The 20,657-nt window shown below is 33.4% G+C and overlaps 1 protein-coding gene across 1 annotated transcript in view; it reads left to right on the top strand.

Annotated features, from left to right (window-relative positions):
* The window catches only part of CNTN6 (contactin 6), a 295,689-nt gene that overhangs the window by 248,369 nt on the left and 26,663 nt on the right, over positions 1-20,657 (top strand). Inside the window, exons 13-16 of the mRNA XM_046683997.1 lie at positions 17,380-17,555; positions 17,907-18,024; positions 18,645-18,803; positions 18,928-19,077. Of these exons, the coding sequence (XP_046539953.1) occupies positions 17,380-17,555; positions 17,907-18,024; positions 18,645-18,803; positions 18,928-19,077 (603 nt within the window). The remainder of the gene's footprint in view (positions 1-17,379; positions 17,556-17,906; positions 18,025-18,644; positions 18,804-18,927; positions 19,078-20,657) is intronic.

The raw sequence follows: 20,657 nt of genomic DNA, 5'->3' as shown, positions 1-20,657 counted from the left end.
CCATCTTTGCTACTTTATTGAATCTCAGCTCATAAAACTAGTATGTTTACTGGAAGCCATGTCACTTTTATCATTTCATTACTGCCCGGATGATAAAAATGACTGTCATGATAAAGTGGTTTGAGCAACTAATTAAACCCAAATGATTAAATTCAGCAATTGGTGCTTTATCATGAATTCTATTAAAAATAAATATATCCAATAAAAAGTAGTGAACTGCTACACTTCAGCTATCCCTTAAAATGTCTCAAGGAAAATAAACACTCACCTTTATTGTTGGAAGATATTTCTGCCAACTTTGTTTCAAGCATATTACATTATGCTGACAATTGTCTGAAATACTCAGGGGAAAATTGACTGATATAATGTGTCAAAATCCAACGTGTGGCATATTTTGAAAAACTTCAATTCCGTAAGATTGTATTGTCATCTGATTTTTAAGACAGACATGGACTTAATTTTCAAGGAATGTGCTATGGCTATATTTAATGATAGGGCATTTCTCCAGAAAATTTTTGATACTACCTATATACTGAAAAGTGTAAACGCTTCATGTTTGAAGAAATAACATGTCCTTTAAGAAAAAAAGAGAGAGAAGATTTATTACTTCACTTTAAATTGGAAGATGCAGGTGGCATGCACTCATTTTATTACAGCAGAAAATTAAAGTATGGCAGAAGATAAAAAGACATTGCAGTTAATTTTTCCAAGTATGGGGAAGTACAGGGGAATTTAAATATGAAATATAAAGGATAGAAGATATCAGCTGTAGAAATGTAGTTTCTCAAAGAAAGTTTCTGTAAAATACTGGTGATCGGCGAGCTGGACCAATGGTTTTGCTGCTAAACTGCAATGATGGGGATCTTTTTACCCCAGAGATTAAGAAAAAAAGTTAATGAGTAGATTGAGATGAATGAGTGGTTTCTCTTCCTCAAATGTTTCTTAAGCCTTTTGTCACTATAACACTGACTATTAGTAATTAACGGGGGGGGTGGGAACAGAAGGAGAAGACAATAAATATGAGAAACTCAGGAGCAGCTAGCCTGTGCTTAGTTCTCAAGATAGCTATTGGTTGTTTCAGATGTGTCATAGCAATGTGTTTGCTAGATAGGTTCCTAGTTCTTAGGATGGAAACAAGTTGATCTATATTCTGGGATATTTTATAAAACATAATCTCCAGGTACGCTATTTTCTCCACAAGTAAGAAACTAGTTTAAATAAAGTTACTTGGTTTAAAAAATAAATAAATAGCCTTTTGTTTATTTCTAATGTTGTTTGTTGGGACTATTGAAATTAAATTTTCCCAATCTGTATTTCTAGTCACCTTAATCTTTTTCAATCTTTCTTCTTCTGTGGTACTTTTCATCTTCTTACAAACTATATAATTCACTTATTTGTTATATCTATAGTTTTTTTTCTGTCTTTCTCTTCCTCTAGAAAAGAAGCATAAATGAGGGAGAGATGTCACAAATCCTAGAACAGTCTTGAGAACTATAGGTGTTCAATAAATATTTATTGATGGTGAAAGGATCTTGTCTTGACACTCCTTATTTCTCAGGGATAAATTCCATCCTGAATTCCTTGCTCTAAAATCTGAATGTTTTCAATTTTTCAGGGTTTAAGCTTCTTAGAATACTTTGTAATAAAAAGCATCGAAGGAAAATAGCAAACTTCTAAATCCTGTCACTTCTCTTATTTTAGGGTGTCGTAGCTATTTATTTCTAATAGAGAATTTCTTACTCTGCTGGGGCGGGGGTAAATGTAAAGCTTTGTGAAAATCCAGGACTTCATGGAGAGAACACACTGTTCTGGTGTTTTCATCACAATACCAGAGGATGATTTACGTATGCAAAAAGTGCTTATTCAATATGCATAAATATCAAGTTATTTTCACTTATATCTAATAACGGGAAGGAAATTGTGTTTATTATTTTTAACCTTCATGAAATATCCACATCTCATTTTAAGGGAATTTTGTGATCTTTTACTTCTTTGCCATTGTTGAGAACCACAATAGGCAATATAAGTAAACACACACATACATAATAACACAAATATGTACATTTAAAAAATAACACGAACACAAAATGTTTACAGTATAAATAAAAACATCTTTAGAAACGTGACATTATTGATCTGTGATGTATGTTTATTAAACTATGGGATTGCTGTGCCAATACAGTTCTAAGATAAGTCTATCATTAGCATATCCTCTTAACTAAACTACTGTCTCTAATTCCTTTTCATGTAGAAATGTAAAAGGTATCACTGCCAAGGAATTATCTTACAATCTACGAATCTGAAGCTTTAATCTAAGAAAGAATTATAGTACTATGCATTGATTCAACCATTTTCTTCACTATTATGAGTGTAGCCATCTGGCTGTTTGTTAACATAATTTAATATTTGTGTGTGTGTGTGTGTATTTTCTCAACTATAATGCTCATCTGATTATCATTACAGAGTCTAATATAATTTTATCTCTCAAACCAAAATCAGCATATAGTGACCTTACTGGTAATAGAGTGGTAAGGAGCAAATGAGAAATTTCAGTAAAGCTGATAAAACAATCATCTCTCTTTGAATTTACTTATCAGCCTCAGTCATGCAAGAAAAGTTGTTGTTAGATAACACATAAAAAGATAATAGTTACAAGTGTAAGATATTTTCCAGCTTAGTTTTTAGCTGATATGGCTTATCTACATTAAGAGGATTCTGAAGTTATCTGCACTGTATGTCGGAAATTTCTATTTCGCTAATGCAGCAGGATGAAGCAATTTTCCATTCAAACATTGGGAGTGCAATTAGCACCAGCCTTGCCAGAGCCTCGGAAGATGCCCAGTGTAATTTGAGGACGTGTTCCATAGGCACAAACAGGAAATCAAAAGGAAGGAGAGTTTGTGTCTTCATTTTGGAGGACTTGGATTAAAATCACGATGTGTACATATACTAAGAGGTATATGAAAATCACATAAAAGGGGAAATTATTTTATCTGGCATTTGGAAAATTATTAAAAAGCAGAGTAACAGCAGGCTATAAAAATGATCTTGTTTGCAGGCAACATTTGTTTTTGTTTCCCCACTGGAGAAGTTTTGGATGTTCAATTATAGGCCTCATTGCCTCAGCATTATTTTCAACTGAAATGTCGGAACTTGGAAAAGCATATCTAATGTGCAAATTAAGTTTATTGCTGCTCATTTAGTTGTTTATTCTTTGTGATAGAAGTCTTTATTATACCAGCATAGAGAGTAGCCTATCCATTTTCTCTAGCAGAATGAGGGTGTTCACTAATATGGTTCTATATTTACTAAGAGACATTCCAAAATGGGTAGATAATTGGAAGCTTTGTGGCAAAAAAGGTAGTTTAAAGGATTTGAGGTGTTGAGCCCAGCTTTATCAAGAAGTCCAGCTTTGTTTAGAAAACCAAAAGTACAATTTCACAGAAATAACAAGACACATTGGAATGTAGTTGTCATATTGTAGTAGTTGAAAAAACCACTATGGAGAAGTCTCCCACTACTGTTAATATTTTCCCCCAAATGTTTCATTCTATACGCCAGTTCTCTGCAAAGAATGATTTAAAGCATTTTAGTAGAAAGAAGATTTTGATTTTAAAATTACTAATGGAAGTATTTTTAGGGTGAAAAAATATACAGTGAATTTTTATACTGCCTAGAAATGAAATTTTCTTTCTCCTTCTAATGTTGAAAATAATGCTAAGTAAATTCTTGAGATTTGAATCCCATAAACTCTTCAAGGAAAAATGTGGAAACAAAGAAACAAAAAAATTCATTTAAACAAACTCAACAATGCCAATATTATTTTGATCTTCATAACAATTTAGCCCATATTCTTTCAAATATGTATCACATATCACTCAGATAAAATTTCCAAGTATGTTAAGCAGCAGTATGTTTTAAAGTATATTGTATAATATATAACGTAAAAGACAGGTATTAATGAATTATAGATTTGTATCTTTTTTTTTTTGATTGTTCAAGATATTTTTCCCTGAACAGGTTAAACATAACTGATTAAAGTTTGTTTTGCTTATTCTTAATAAAAATAAATGATGTATAAATAGTGGTTTCTGCCAAGTGGAAGAGGCCAGACAGTTGAGTATATACCACTTCTTAACATGGTGAAAAGTACAGATTTTGGAATTAGATCAACCAGCTCTCTCACTAACTAGCAAGAGATCTTGAGGGGTCTGTTTTTGCTTTTATTGCTATTGTATTCTTTATTATTATCATTATTAACTACTGTTTATTAAATACATGCTCTGTTCCAGGCACTGTGATAAGTGCTTTATGTATACCATCTCATTGAACCCCAGAACAACACTTTGAAGCAGATAATCATTATCTCCATTTACACAAGGAAAGACTGAGGCATAGATTGCTAAAACTACTTGCCCAAGGTCCCTGTGTTAGTAAGTGGCAAAACTTTTTTTTTCTTCTTTTTTCTCTTCCAGTAAATTTGTGTGATAATAACTATGTGAGACACTTTCATTAACGTTGTTTAAAGTCCAGAGGGAATAAAAATATAGTAACTTGCAGATATTAGTACTTCCCCCAAAGATTTCAGCTTTCATACCTTAGAGTTCAATATTTGTTTATACACTTTTTCATTTGAAGTAAACTTTACATATAATGAAACACATAAATCTTAAGTGTACTTTTGCTGAATTTTGACAAATTCATATGCCTGTGTAACCCAAAACTCTGCCAAGACATAGACCATTACCATTGCCCTATAAAACTTCCCATCTTGTCCCTTCTTAATGTATCTCTGCCCCAAACCGACTCCTAGGAGCAACCACTGTTATGATGTCTTTGGCATAGATTTCATCAAAATGCAATCAGACAGTATATACTCTTTAGTATTTGACTTCTCTCGCTTGGCTTAAACCACTAGCTATCTACCTTCTGTTTTTATTAAAAATGAATGAAACAAAACAAAACTTTAACCAACAGTAGGCTTAGTCTGTGCAGTAAAAAAGCATCTTGTACTGTAAGTATTCCTGTCTTCAATTTCCCTCCCAAACTTGTGCATACTTGTGCTCTGAGTATTTGGTGAGGAATTGAAAGTTCAGTAATTTTTTCTTGATTCCATTCTGATGCAACTTTCTCGGTCATTCTATTTCTAAACCAGCACAGCAGTCACTTATGTTTTAGTGCCATTTTTTAGGAATAATGTGTGTCATTATGACATAAAAGACCCTCAGAGGCAAGCTCTGTTCTCAGTCTATGGACTCTGAATACTCAAGGAAGAAGTTAGGAAATTCTTTGAAGCCCAAAAGAGGAATGGGATGGGAGGTGAGGTGCTGAAGGGGAAAAATTAATCAAATGAATCAAATTCATCTGATTTTGCTTTTTTGGCTTTTATTTTCTCATTTTGTCACCCCTCATCCCAAAAATGTTCAGAAGGAAACATCCTCTTTCTACTAGGTCCTGTAGCCAGGCAAAATAAAATTTAATTTTAAATTTAAAGATATTTAAAATACTTACATTTTAAAACATTTGAATTTAAAAATAAAATTCCCTAATTCCATCTCCTATAAAACTACAGAATTCTTCACCCTGATGTTTTACTACAGCCCTGCATGAAGTGGCAATTGGAGGACTGAGTGAACATTACCTATCTATAAGAAATATAAATATAATGCCATAAATAGTCATTGCCTATTATGTATTAGCAGCTTTGAAAGTGAGTAGTTGGCAAATCTAGTTCATTAAGCAGATCTACAGTGCACGCTCTTTTTAATAGATGTCAGGCCCTGTTTTTATTATTTGTTAATATAGAAGATCCGTGTTTACATTTTACATTATTACTTGCTAGGGAATTTTTCAGTGTTACCCTGCACAATGCTTAGGCATGTTTCATCATTTAGACAACTCAGATTTTAGACAATTACTTTCTCTAGATGGTTCTTCATTTGTTTCATTTACTCTGGGGTTCTTGGTAGTTTTTTAGTATTTGTTCTAAATCATTTAAATATTGAAGTGGAAGATAAATAGGAGATGGTACCTGCAGGTAAACTGGAAAATATTGGCCTTGGGTACTTCGTGCATTGGAATTAAATTATACTCTGTCTGTGGTGGAATCTAATACCATGTGCTGCATGTAAATTTTAATCTGTAAAACACATCTGAGCAGGTAATCTTGCACTTGGCTAAGAGGATATAAAACATCCTAACTTTACGCAAGTATATGTACAAAAAGGAAAAGTATATTAAATAGAGATTAAAAATTCCTCCATTTCTGACTTGCTGGAGGTAGAGAATTCAAGACTCTATCACACTGATTTCCTTGTTTGTTTGTTTGTTTGTTTTCTCTGTGCAGGTTTTATTTCAGAGTATTAGCTTTAATTTTCCTGTGTTTACTTTCCCTAGAGTTAGTAATTTCCTTGTTTTGTTTGTTTGCTCAGTTTCCAAAGGACTTAACAGTAATTCATTCCTCAATGCTATCTCAATTGTCTCCCTTCCATATCAGGCTGCCCTTGTGCGTGGGAGCGCCGCTGCCTAAACACCATGCCTTTCTCTGCCTTGACATACTCCCTCATTGTGGTAGAATGCATCTTCTAACAATTTTTTGAGAAAGAATTCAGGAGACAGGCAATTTTTCTGAGATCTCTTTTGTTTGAAAATATCTTTATTCTATGCTTACATTTGATTGATGGTTTAGTTGGAAATAGAATTCTAGATTGGAAATCATTATTCTTCAGAAATTTGGAGATGTTACTCTGCTCTGAAAGCAGAAAACACTTTGATTTTTGATATGTTGTTTGTGACATCTTTCTCTCTCTCTCTTTCTAGAAGTTTGTTGTTGCCAGGATTCCACACTTGCATGATGATGCGCCATGGTGTAAATCTATTTTCAACCTTTATACCAGGCATTTGATGAATTTTGTCATGCTGGAAACTCATACTTCTTGATCCTGGATAATCTTCCTGAATAATTTAATAATTTCCTCCATTTCTTTTTCTTAAATCCCTATTATGTGACAGTTAGATTTCCTAAACTGGTACCCTATGAGTATATACAAGTATGTATGTGTGTATGTGTGTATCTATCTATCTGTGTAGGTAGTTTATTATATTTTGTATATTTAGATATTGAGATAGATAGATATAGTTTATAAACATGTATGCAGTTATTATGTATGTTTTTTGTTTGTTTTTTCCTCCTAGTATTCATTTTATAGCTTTTTTGTTTTACCTTCTGGGAGATTTTCTCAACTTTATCTTCTAGAACTTCTGTTAAATTTTTGTTTTTGCTATTTTTAAAAAATTTTTAGGTGTCTTTTTATTTTCTGACTGTTCCTTCATATAATATCTTGCTCTTGTTTTCTCTGTCTCTAAAAATATTGCTGATAGTTTTTCTTTTTGCTATTTTTCCTGCATGGTCTCTTGTTGTCCCAAACTACTTTATTCTCTTTCTTTGTTTTAATCCTTATCCTTTATTAAGAGGTGTACAAAGATACTCTGTGAATCTCAGTCGCCTGCTCGTATTTAAGAATGGGGTAGTAAAAATTTTTTAGAAATCTCTGATCAAGTTTGAGGGCTTAAGGATCCGATTGGACTTTACGTTAAGATGATCTGGCTGGAATATTTCCTTGGAAAACTCTTAAGGACACTATATTTAGATCTTTTCTCTTGGGCTCATCAGATCCTTAGGACAGCTGACCCCTACCTCTCACTCCTGGTTTGCTGCCTGGAGAGAAAAGGCCCAGCAGCTGGCATCCTCAGAGCTAAATGAGATTGGATCTCAGCACTCCCTATGTACGTGTTTCCTCAATTCTCACCTTTTCAGTAGGACTCTCCCATCTTCAACTAAGCTCGGTGACTGGTATTTCAGAGACTCTCTTTTCATATCCTCTCAGAAGCATAATTTGCTGGTCTTCTGTTGATATGGGAAAACGCTCTAGAGACCAAATTGCTTCCTATTCATAAGGTCCAAAAGGAGGGGTTGAAATGCTAAATAAATAAATTTTCTTCTTAGCTTTCCCCACTGCCAGCATAGGATTGAGCTTTATGACAACTCAGCTAGAAATCATTCAACTTCATTCCAGTTTCTCAAATTATGTCTCCCCTTTTGATCTCTGTTTTGATAGATTTATGTCTTAGAAAAAATTTTTTTTGGCAGCATTTATTACACATTTATAAAGAACTGAAAATAAATACTATTTAATCTCTTATCTTCTTCAAGATATTGTACATCCTGTTTTTTACTGTGATACTATTTTTCTCTACTAATATTTAGAAAAAGTCAAGTTTTAGTTATTTCTTGTTTAAACAAAATTTATCAAGTAATCAAGAAAGCACAATTTGGGAGATAACAGGTCATGAGTTCAAATCTTCCACTTGTGTACCAGATATGATTCCCTCTCAGATTCAGGGATGTCACTCCAACAGTTCTTTCTCTCTCTGTCTCTTTCATTTTTATTACCCCCTCCAACACATCATTCCCATCAGCATAATTGTATATTGTTACTTTCATCATTTGAAAAAAAGTCCTTTTCTGACCCTGCTTCCCCTCCAATTACTGTCGTGTTTGACTATTCTCGTTTATAGCAAAACTGTTTTGAAAAGTAGTCTATATGAGCTTGATTTTCCAGTCCTGGTCAACTCTGTTTTCAATTGATGAAAGTAGGCTTTTTCCCTACCATTTCATCAAAACTGCTCTTAACAAGGTGACTAGTAACCATGATCAGTTCTCAGTCCTCATCTTACTTAACATGTCAGACTGTTGATCACATCCTTCTTGAAATACCTTCCTTATTTGGCTGTGAGGGCATCATATTCCTCAGGTTTTTCTTTTACTTCTTGAGTCACTCCTTTTCAGTTTCCTTTGCTTGTTCCTCTTAATCCTACCAATTTCCTAAATTTGGAGTGTGCCAGGGATTTGTCTTTGAATTTGTTCTCTATTATATCTACTACCACTCACTTGGTATTTCATCATTTTAAATATCATCTATAAGCTAATTCCCAAACTGGTACACTCAGTTCAAATATCTACCCTAATCCCAAAATTCAACTGCCAATTTTTCATCTCTACTTACCAATTTACTACATTTTAATATTGTCTCCCTAATTCCTACTCCCTGGATTTGATCCGGCTGCAGCCTTTTCCCACTATATTGATGACAATCTATACTAACAGTTGCTCAGGCCAAGTCTTTGTAGTCATTTTTACTTTTTTCTTTCTTTCAAATCCATATCAAATTGTCTAACAAATGGCCTCAGTGTCAAGATACTTACAGAATCTAATCACTTACACCACTTTAATTACCAAACTGTAGTTTAACCACCACCCTCTCTTTCCCAGAGTATTGCTCTAGCACAGAGGTGCTCAACCAACTTGATTTTGCCTCCCAGGGGACATTTGGCAACGCGTAGAGATATTTTTGGTTGTCACAACTGAAAGATGTACTGACATCTAGTGGGAAGAGGCCAGAGGTGCTGCTAAATATCTTATAATTCACAGCACAGCCTCCCCACCTCACTGTGAATCCCCCCACACATGCATGCAACAAAACATTATCTGCTCCAAAATGTTAACAATGTTGAGGTTGAGAAACTCACCCATAGCCTCAAAAGTATTTGTCTTGATTGCATCTTTGTCTCCCTTCTAGAAGCTAAAATGTTCCTATTAAAATGTAGATGAGATTTTTTGCCTCTTATGATGGAAATCCTCTCATGGTTCCTTAGTTCACTGTTGTTTTGTTTGTTCAGTATTATACTTATGTACACCTGGAAGAAGGTAACGGTTCAAAACTAATTAAATGGTCTTGAATAAAAGATTGAATAAGCTATTAATATATTTCTATGTTAAGAGTTTCTACTTCTGTCTAAAGTGATACTCACTTCTTTCTCCAACTGACATCAATTATCATACTGTTCAAGCTATTATCTAAAAACCTGCTGATAAATGGCCTAAATATTTCCAACTCTACGTACAATCTATTATTAAACATTAATAATATTGGAGAAACTTCTGCCCTGACTAGTTGAAGCAGCTTTATCACACCGATATCAACCTTTTGTTAAAATATTGTTAAAAATTTTTTTAAAATATTGTTAAAATCTTTTAAAAATAAATAAAAATAGTAGTTTGAGGGAATTATGACAATAACCTAGGCATTTGTAACTTGAGAGACAATGTTCTGGAGAAAGGCACAGATAGATGAACCCCATATTCCCAAGATTTTCCTTCTCCAGAAATTTGTCAATTCCTAAGCAGTAGGAATCAGGAAAACAAGAAACCAAACAGAAAATGGAAAACATATCAAGGAGAAATTTTGGTAGCCTCACAGCGCAAGGAAGACAAAAATTTGGCTCAGAATAAGCCAAATAGAATAAGATCCTCTAAACAACTCAATCTTGAATCAAGAAACCTAAAGAACTATGTTGTAGTAATAAAAAAAAAACAAAATTGACCAGTACTTAAAATGACTGAGATTCAGACCCAATTCATATCAATTCCTAACTGCACTCAGCTTTTTCAATTGCTTGCTTAAAAAAATAAATCTTCTGGGCAAAATATAACAAAATAAAACCCTTCACATTTTGATCTACAGAACCTGACATTCAATAAAATGTTACCAGAAGTAGCTGGAGCCAGGACCAAATGACCAAAACCCAGAGAAAAATCAGACAATAGCAACAGGTCTCAGCTGATAGGGATATAGAAGTTATTAGACAAGGGTTTTTAACTAATTGGGATTAATATGTTTAAAAAGTAGATGACAAGATGGAAATTTTCAGAAGAGAAATGGCATGTATTAAAAATCAATTGGAAGTTCTAGAACTGAAAAATACAAAGCTACAATTAAGAACAAAATAGATTGGTTTTATAGAAGAGAAGAGCAGAGAGGGGAATAAGAAAATGAGGAATGAGTTATATTTGAAGAAATATTTGCCACGGACTTTAAAAAACTGAAAATGACAGCAGCCATCCTATTCAGGAAATTATATGAGCCTTAATTAGGATAAATACAAAGGAAAATTTAAATAAGCACACAGTCATGAAACCAAAGGAAAGAAAAATCATGCTGGTTTAAAAAAAATACATTATCTTCCAAAGAATAGCAATGAGACTGGCAGTTGATACAGCAACAGCGATAAGGGAATCCAGAAGACAATGGAACGGAACGGCCTTTCCAATGGGCAGAAAGACAACACCAGTAAGAATTCCGGGCCCAGCAAAAACATCCTCCCAAATGAAGGTGAAATAAAGATGCTTTTACACAAATAAAACATCAGAGAACCTATCATTTTCAAATCTGCACTAAAAGAAATGCAATGAAAGTTCCTAAAGTTAGAAGGAATATTATCCCAGATTGAAGCATGTAAATAGAAGAATTTAAGAGCAATGGAAAAAGTTAATATGTTAACAGGTGGCTAATTTGAGATTCTGAGGAATTAGGAAGAGGACCAGATTTTAGAAGGATTTATTTCTAATCTTCACAAGTTAACTAGTGAGAAAAATATCAGAGAATTATTTCACCTGTTTGAAGTGCTCTTTATACGCTAGTTTCCTTTATATCGGTATCTTAGCAACATTTCCTGTAATATCATAGACAAATGAAAGCAGAATCATATGTTTGTACAGAGGTAGAAAGGTTTGGTGATTTTTCTTATACATTTGTCCATCTTTTGAGATGAGTCGATAATTTCAGAAACACCTGAGCACTTATTATTCTGAAGAGTGACACTGAAAGATTATCACAGATGGAGATTTCCAATGAGTTGAAGGTACAAAAGAAATAAACAAACAAAAAGTGATCAAAATAATATTTTCTAAATAGTCAGGAAAGACCAATTATACATTGGATTGCCATCTCCTGATTTCTAAAAATGTAGTTAGGGATCTTGTCATGTAATAGTGTGTCTCACCTTTGATAGAAGGAACAAATTCCACTTGTGTTTAAAGAAATCATGCTAAATAATACTGAAAAAAGTTTTGATACTAATTTTCACATCTCCTAAGGTGCTTTGTACCTAAAGATGTGTTCTGGAAACATCATTGCCTTTAAGACAAAGTGATTTTGAATAAGAGTACTCATCCAAAGCATTATATATTTTATTAAACTTTTCCTTTCTACTTCTTAAGAGTAGCATTCTTAGATCAAGCTGTTTTCATATGATTTGTATCTCCCTGAAATAGATTGAAAATGACAAATACTAAAATTCTGTAATTTATGAACTCTTCGTGAACGTTTGTCATTCATATTTAGGATAATCTTCAAAAACTAGTCAGTCCTCATCATTTTATAACCTGAATGGGAAAGAGCCCTCCCTATTCTGTAGATAAATATTCACTACCCCATCATTTTCCTTCTGTCTTTCTTTTATTATCATTGAAAATCACAAACACACAGAAAAGTAGAGAAAATAGTATAAGGAACTCCCGAGTACTCATTGGTTAGGGTTGATAATCATCAGTTCATATTCAACTTTGTTTCATCCATATTGTCACCTACTTCCCCAACACCCACCCCAAATATCTAGAGGCAAATCACAAATATCATAATTTCTTCTGTAATTATTTCAGAATGTGTCTTTAAATTATAAGGGAATCAGTTTTTAAGACAACAATAAAACCACTTTTCTTATCTTAAAAATTAACATTTCTAAATTATTTAGAGGTCAAATTTATGTGATTTTCTCATAAATATGTATTTACATATGTGCATGTATTTTGAATAAAAACAGACACACATATATGTGCATGTGTGTTTGTGTGCTGATCCTCTTGAACTGTGAAAGTCGTATTTCCAAACATTGTTTCTCAGAATCCCTTATATTCCAAGCTGTATTAAGAGGTATTACATGGATTAAAAATGGATTTTTCTTTTATTATTATTTAATATTCATTAAAAGTTGATTTTACTACATGGATATGTTCCCTATCTCTTAAGTGTAGGAAGTCTAGAATTGAATAAACTTTAAAAAGTTTCTTTAATCCAGGAATTCTCAGAGCTTTTAATATACTAAAATGTACTATGCAACTCCAAAAGTAGATATAGTATACATAATTAATTACAGTTAAATAACTTTGGAAGTCCATCTTTATTTTTTTGAAGCATTACTAACCATAACATTTTACTGATTCTAAGCATTAGAGATTTTATGACAATATATTTTTCATAGCTTGGATTTTTCTTACATAGAAATTTCAGGTTCAAATTTCAAAACCTGAAGCAGTATTTCCTAAGACGTGGTCCTGGACTGACTACATCAAAATCAACTGAAGAAGCAATCTGTTAAAAATCCATGTTCTAGCTTCACCATACAGACCTACTAACTCGGTATTTCTGGTGGAAGCAGAACAATTCACATTTGAAAATGTTCTCCAGGAAATTCATGCTAAAATTTTTTAACTATTGGGCTAGAATTTCTACAAATGCATAAGGCATATGCAAGGAGAATAAAATTATAAGAAATGAAAAGGAGTAACTCTTCCTCTATTTAGTTTCAGAGAAAGAGGCTTAAATAATTTCAAGTTTTGACAAATGATAGAGTCTAGCATGGTCAAATTTCTGCCTTTATAATTTGTTATAATTCAGGCCCTAATGACCTCATGTATCCATAAATACTAAGAAGTGTTTCAGTGTTAATGCTGAGCCTCATGTTATTGCACCTACTCTACTGGTATATACACGCTCCTAGGAAGGGATTAGACGAGGTACGTGTACATACATCCCTCCACTCCCTCAGAGTAATTGGAGTGGCTTGAAAAAAACCTCTCTCATATGAGTTTCTTAAGTTAAAGTGTATACAAAAGAGGAATCTGAACTTGTTAATGGACAAGACTAGTCCTCGTTCTTTCCCTAAAATAACATCATAGATTTTGTATGTTTCTGCTGCTCAAGAACAACTCTCCCTTTCTCTGTAAGTGTGATTTTGTCTCAGTGGGGTATTCAGAGTTCCAGGCTGGAGCTGTGCGTGGTTGTAAAAGTGAATTCTTTAGTGTAGCAATCGCAGCCTTGTGGCAGTTAGAGAGCCACCTACACAGGATTAGGACAGTTCTGCATGTAGTGTGGGAAGAGGATACAGTAGTTATAAGTATTCTTGTCCATGTACCCCACACCCACACAGAAGGGTACTCACAGTGGGAGCTATGCTCAGATTATCATGCATCCCTCATTTTTTGGATAACAAGTCTGCCCACGTAGAAGCTACTTCTTTTTAAATATAATCAATTTTTTCACCCTACAGATACTGGTATGTCTTTATAACATTCCCTCTGCTTCACACTTCCAAAGCTTGCCATTTTCCTTCAGCAAAAACCCCCTACATTTCTCAATGTAGCATCCAGGACTCATTCCATTGGTGAGCAACCCAGTTGCACAGTATCCTGTCTTGAGAAATGCCCCACGTTTGGTCTTATCCTCTGCTGTCACTGTCTTAAATTCGTAATTATTTTGTCTCTGAACTAGTGTTTTGTAAGTGAAATCTCTTGGGACAGTGGAGCCTGTGCATGAGCTGGGTGGCAGCACACGCACACATTTATGGCTCAGCAGCAGCAGCCCATGTACACACGGGCTTAGGCCTGTGCACTAAGCAGGTGGTGTTCATGTATAGCTGTTGGTACCATGTACGCCCATATGCCTTGTGGCAATCAAGAGTGCTGAGGCCCTCAGGAGGTGGGCACATCAAGACCTTGGGCCAGATCGGTGGAACTGATGGTGGCAGCAGCCGCAGAAACTTCAGTGGGTGGCAGCAAGGGCTACAGGAGAACAAGAGATTCAGAAAACAGTCAGTGCCTGAACCCAATGTGAGAGGTCAGCTTGTCCATCTGTCCCCACAGGATGTCCATGTGACATTAGCAGAAATATTAGCTCTTCAGCCTTGGCACCAGGACAGGAATTGTCAATGCTCAGGTGGTAAACTTTGCCTTAGAGTATTACAAAATAAAAGCCTACACGTGGCATCCACAATAAGGCATATCACAGAGTTATTCTAATTCTTCAAAGAGTTTAGTATACATGGTTTTGAAAATTTGTGCAACATTGCAAGGCTAATATCCAGAGGCTTAAAAATAGAAATTAAATTTAAAGATTATTCCATTCAATGAAAAAAAACACTATCTTCATATGAAGCTGCAGGTGAACTAAATGTTAATGAGTGTTTCCTTGTAATTGAAGATACTGCAATAGAATGTATAAAGAGGCATTTTGTATTATACAGAAATCATTAAGCCACTTTCAGTTTCCCATACAAGCTCCACAAGTTGCAGGATATGTCAGAAGAACATTACATTTCCATTGTCTAAATTTACGTTTAAAATTTAGTTCAGACTTACACAAAATTGATTTGTGGGAAGAGTTAAATCTTTTTAGAAAAAAATTGTTCCATGAGAACCATCAGCTCTGGATGTTCCAAAACACGTATTTCAAAATAATGTATCAGAAATTTATTCCAATGTTGCCACAACCTATAAAATACCCTTAACAATTCAACAGTTGTACTAGCAGAAAGATCCTTTGCAAGGTCCATTATCAAAACGTATTTGTGATTTTGAATTTGCCATGAGTGACTGATGTCAGTTACATCAACTGAAAATGAAGTTGCTTAAAACATAAATTCCAATAATCTAACAAATAAATTTGCAGAAACATTATAAAATATAATACACATATTTCTACCGACGGAGTTTTAGATTCTGTCCATATCTTGGCTATTGTGAATAATATTGCAAATGAACATAGGGGCGCATATATCTTATAATAATCAAGATATAACTTTAATAAAATATTATTTAATGTATTATATAAAATTGACACCAAAAATATATTTTTTTGCAGTTTGTAAGTTTATGTTGTTATTCATGTGTCACTATTACCCTATTACATCTTATAATATTGTATGTCAACTGTACTTCAATAAAAAACAATAACAACAGGATTAAGAGGTACAAACTTCCAGTCATAAAATAAATGTCATGGGGATGTAATGTTCAGCATAGGGAATATAGTCAACAATATTGTAATAACTTTGTATGATAATAGATGGTCATTAGTCTCATCAAAGTGATCATTTCATAATGTATATAAATGTCGAATCACTATGCTGTACACCTAAAACAAAAGGTGTTAAATATAAAGCATTTTGCTTTAAAAATATTGTATTGTATATATAGATATATATACGTGTATATATATATGTGTATATATATGTATACACACACACACACATATATGTATATATGTCTTCTTTACCCATTCATCTACTGATGGAGTTTCAGATTCTGTCCATATCTTGGCTATTGTAAATAATATTGCAATGAACATAGGGGCGCATATATCTTTTCAAATTAGTATTTTCATATTTGTTTTCTTTGGCTCATTTCACTGTTTGAAACTTGTCTACGTACAAAATTTCACTGTTTTGAAATTTCTTTATGTACGATACTTTTTCACTATAATTTACCCAGACCAGTAATTCTTAAATGTAAATTCCTTGAAATGTGTTTATTTCAGTTAATGCATATCTAAATTCAATGTATGTCCAAGGGTTTTTTATGGTTGCTGAATTGCCGTTTTGGTCAATTCTTAGCACTCTAAAATTGAAACTGTTTATTTTATTGTTAAAAAAGTAGTTAAAAATGATCTACCACCATGAGTCTCCTTTAATCAGAAAAATAGAGGATTCTTGAGTCCAACTGGAAGACATTTGGAATTTCCCTTAGAAAGTTTGATCAATGAAATGCTAGGACTTGTAGAATGAAGTTTGACATCGAGACTGATATTTCTATAGAAGGGTTTTTATGATAGATATATATCCTAACATTGCAAAACCTGCATGAAAAAGGAAAAATGTACTTTTCTCCTGTTCATGTTGCACCTTTAGCTAAAACGGAAAATTGTTATCACCACTATGTCAGACATAGCATAAATATCTTGCATTCACACATAAATATAAGCTTATGATATAAATCTCTACATAAACTACCATAGTTATGATCTTAGAAACATAATTTGTCTCATAGTGTATGAAAATAGCATAAACTATTTAGAGCTATAACCTGTGTATGAACTGTAATGGTTTGGCTGGAATTTTAAAATAAAAATGATGTGGTATATTCTCTATGTATAGAATATTGTCTTTTGAGGTTTACAGTTTTTATAAACTATTTTTATATAAAGAATGAATAAAATTGTCTTTAATTTTATCACAAGTAATAAGCTACACTAATTAATGCAGAAATATTTGAAAAAAGGGAATAAAATTTTTCATATTAAATATAGTAGAACTCCAGGTGGTATTTATACAACTTCAAACAATTACAAAACCATTCAAAGTATGTGTTTTATAGCCATATACCAGTATTTTATAAGTTTTTTTAATAATAATATTTTTTCTCAACAGAGAGGACTGTTATTACCATTCCACCTTCCAAAATGGATGTTACAGTTGGCGAGAGTATAGTGCTACCATGCCAGGTGTCCCATGACCCCTCCATTGAAGTTGTATTTGTGTGGTCTTTCAATGGAGATGTCATAGACTTAAAAAAAGGAGTGGCTCATTTTGAAAGGATTGGAGGAGTAAGTTGCTGAAATTTTTAAGTGCTTAATAAAATGAATCAAGTCTTTTGCATAAATCAACATCTTTCATAATTCTTCTCCCCATCTTTATTTGCATGGATAATCACTGTGTGTTTATGAAGCTGCATCTGTTTTTATTTTGTTTTATGTTTTTCGTAGAAATGTTTGTGTTCCAGATGCATTTATCATAAAGGGAATAATAAAAGGGATCAAATATGAGAAACTACAATGATACTAGTGTATCTCCTAATTTCAGAACTGTTTCACATTGAGTATTTATCCAGTCGTAAAAAAATAGGACCTGCTAGCTATAACTATGTTTTCATCCCTTTTTTCCCTTTCTATATGCAGGAATCTGTTGGGGATTTGATGATAAGGAATATTCAGTTAAATCATTCTGGAAAATATCTATGCACAGTAAAAACAACTCTAGAAAGTTTATCTGCTGTGGCTGATATCATTGTTAGAGGTAAGCATAAATGGTGAAAATAAATGAGCACATTGTTTATTCACAGTCAAAAATGTGAATATGTAAATGGTAGATCTTTGTGTAACCACATTATGATAAAGAGATGAGATAAATAGATTTTTTATTTTCTAAACTTCAAGACTCCAGGGTATGGGTCGTATGGATATGGATATTAAATTGAATAGGTTGTGTCTATCTCTAAGGAACGGTCAGCCTCAGCCAGCAGTGTCAGTCCCTAAAACTTAGACATGCCTCTATTTATAATAAACCATTCTTGTCAGAGCAGGGTCAAAGTCACATGTTTCTGTAGTTCTCCGTATTGGTTACGTTTACTTACGTTAGCTTTTGTAAGAGGAACGGATGAGAGTGAGTCTCAATTTTTTAGATTAGCTCCCTATCAAATAATATTTAACCATCCCATCACTGGCAAAGGAAACATTTCTAAATTAATCTCTCACTATGTAAGCTGAATTAATAGAACTTTATCTCGAAAGTGCTACAAATACGTTATGCTCAATATTTTATTTTCTAAGCATAATAGGCAAAAATAAACTACCTGTGTCCCACGTCAATGCATTTAATAATTTCTAATATAGTCATCATAAAACGTATTTTTCAAGGTCCCCCAGGTCCCCCTGATGATGTGAGAGTGGAACATATCTCCAGTACTACTTCTCAACTAAGCTGGAGACCAGGTTCAGATAATAACAGTCCCATTCAAATATTTACGGTTCAAGCTCGGACACCATTTTCTGTGGGTTGGCAAGCTGTTTCTACAGGTATGTGACATAAATATTTTGGATAATTTTTTAAAACAGATGATGTATTTCTTTGATTGCTTTCTTGATTGATTAATTTTAGCTACTGCCAATTTAGGTGCCTGAAGTGTCCTCTTCTCTTTAGTTCCAGAAATTCTCAATGGTAAGACATACAATGCAACAGTGGTTGGTTTGAGTCCTTGGGTTGAATATGAATTTCGTGTTGTTGCTGGGAACAGCATTGGGATTGGAGAACCAAGTAAACCATCAGAATTGTTAAGAACCAAAGCATCAGGTAAGAGATCAATGTCTTCTACAAACGTGGAAGATCCTTTATGGTATAATTCTTAAAGAAAACAAATAAGAAGTATTTTTATGGATCTTGTAGCATTTTTGTCCCAAAATCAGAGGCAGTAAACAAGTGGCTCTCATTTTCACTTTTTATGTGCTCAAAGTGAGGTGCATTTTCTCCTGAATAGTGTGTTCGATAAGAGATGATTATAGTTAAGCAGGCACGTCAAAAATAAGAGTTTTTCAGAAGCTGTCCTCTCATCTTATCTATTTTCTAGACAAAATCCAATAGAGAATCTGTAGATTTGTAGATGCAAATTAATTACTGCTTGTTTCATTAACATGTTGTAGCCAAGAATTGAGACTCTGTTGGTGCAGTCAGCCATATATTTCCATCTTTTTCTCAACTCTGACCTAGCTGCAGCTTCATTGAGCAATAGTATAAATTCTTCCCCATGCAAATGAGGTAAATCCTAAACTCATTTAACAGAAGCACTAATTAAACATCATTTGGTTCATTGAACAGCAGAATACAAGTGAAACCTGGCTCAGAAATCACACCTTCTTAAGCTCTTTTCGATGGATCCTCTTTGTTCCACTCGGGAACTTTCACATCCATGTGACATTTGATTTTCTCACTCCATGTGGCTCACAAAGTTCACACTCTTTTTCAGCCACTTAAATGAAGGATCATTGTCGTTGCAGGCTTAGTTTAACATATTCAAACTCCTTCAGTAACGTGTGCAAAACTGTCAAATGTCAATAAATATTTCTTTAAACTAAAGATAATGTTAGTATTTTTATCATAGGATTTGGGCTGGAAAAATAACATATTGGACAGCAATATCTTAAATTAAATCATTCTAGAAGTTACAGCTGAGAGGGGAGTCCTTCTTTTTACAGAGAAGAAAATGGAAGACCGGAATGTTACCTGATTGTTTCAGATGGAGCAAGGATTGAACCGAGACTTGTAGACTTGTGCACCAGCATTCTCCATAAAAGTTGATCTTAACCTAAATGAGCAAGAGATTGGTGTATGTGTAAATATAGAAATTCCCAGGCCCTACCATACACCAACTGGATGAGAATCTCCAAGTGTGGTCCATGATGCTGAATATGAGCTTTAATTTCAGGTTATTTGTTTACAGCTAATTTATATTATGGTAGCTTTGGGAAGAGCTGACTCTAACACTAAAGGTTTTACAGTAAAAGTTTATACGTCACCTTCTGTTGGCCATTGATACGCTTGTTTCAGTAGCATAATGAGACTTGGTATTTATAATCATTTTCCTGAGGCTCCAAATCATACTGAAGGGTGTCTTTTTTTTTTTGTATCATAAAAGACAATTCTTCCTAATATAGGAAGTATAGTATAGTTTATAGTATAGTATAGTTTAGTATAGTTCATTTGAAAATTAAATAAAAGAAGGAAATTTATTACCCAGAATATTGGAAACTTTGCAAAGAATAATTATATATAACAAAATAATTTCCTTATATATCTAAGATATTTAATCATCCCAATACCATAGAAAATACCAATGAAACTAAAAGCTAGTTCTTTGAAAAAATAAACCAAATTTA

This window comes from Equus quagga, chromosome 1, assembly GCF_021613505.1.
Source record: "Equus quagga isolate Etosha38 chromosome 1, UCLA_HA_Equagga_1.0, whole genome shotgun sequence".
NCBI lineage: Eukaryota > Metazoa > Chordata > Mammalia > Perissodactyla > Equidae > Equus > Equus quagga.
This window is presented reverse-complemented; position numbering and strand designations above follow the sequence as displayed.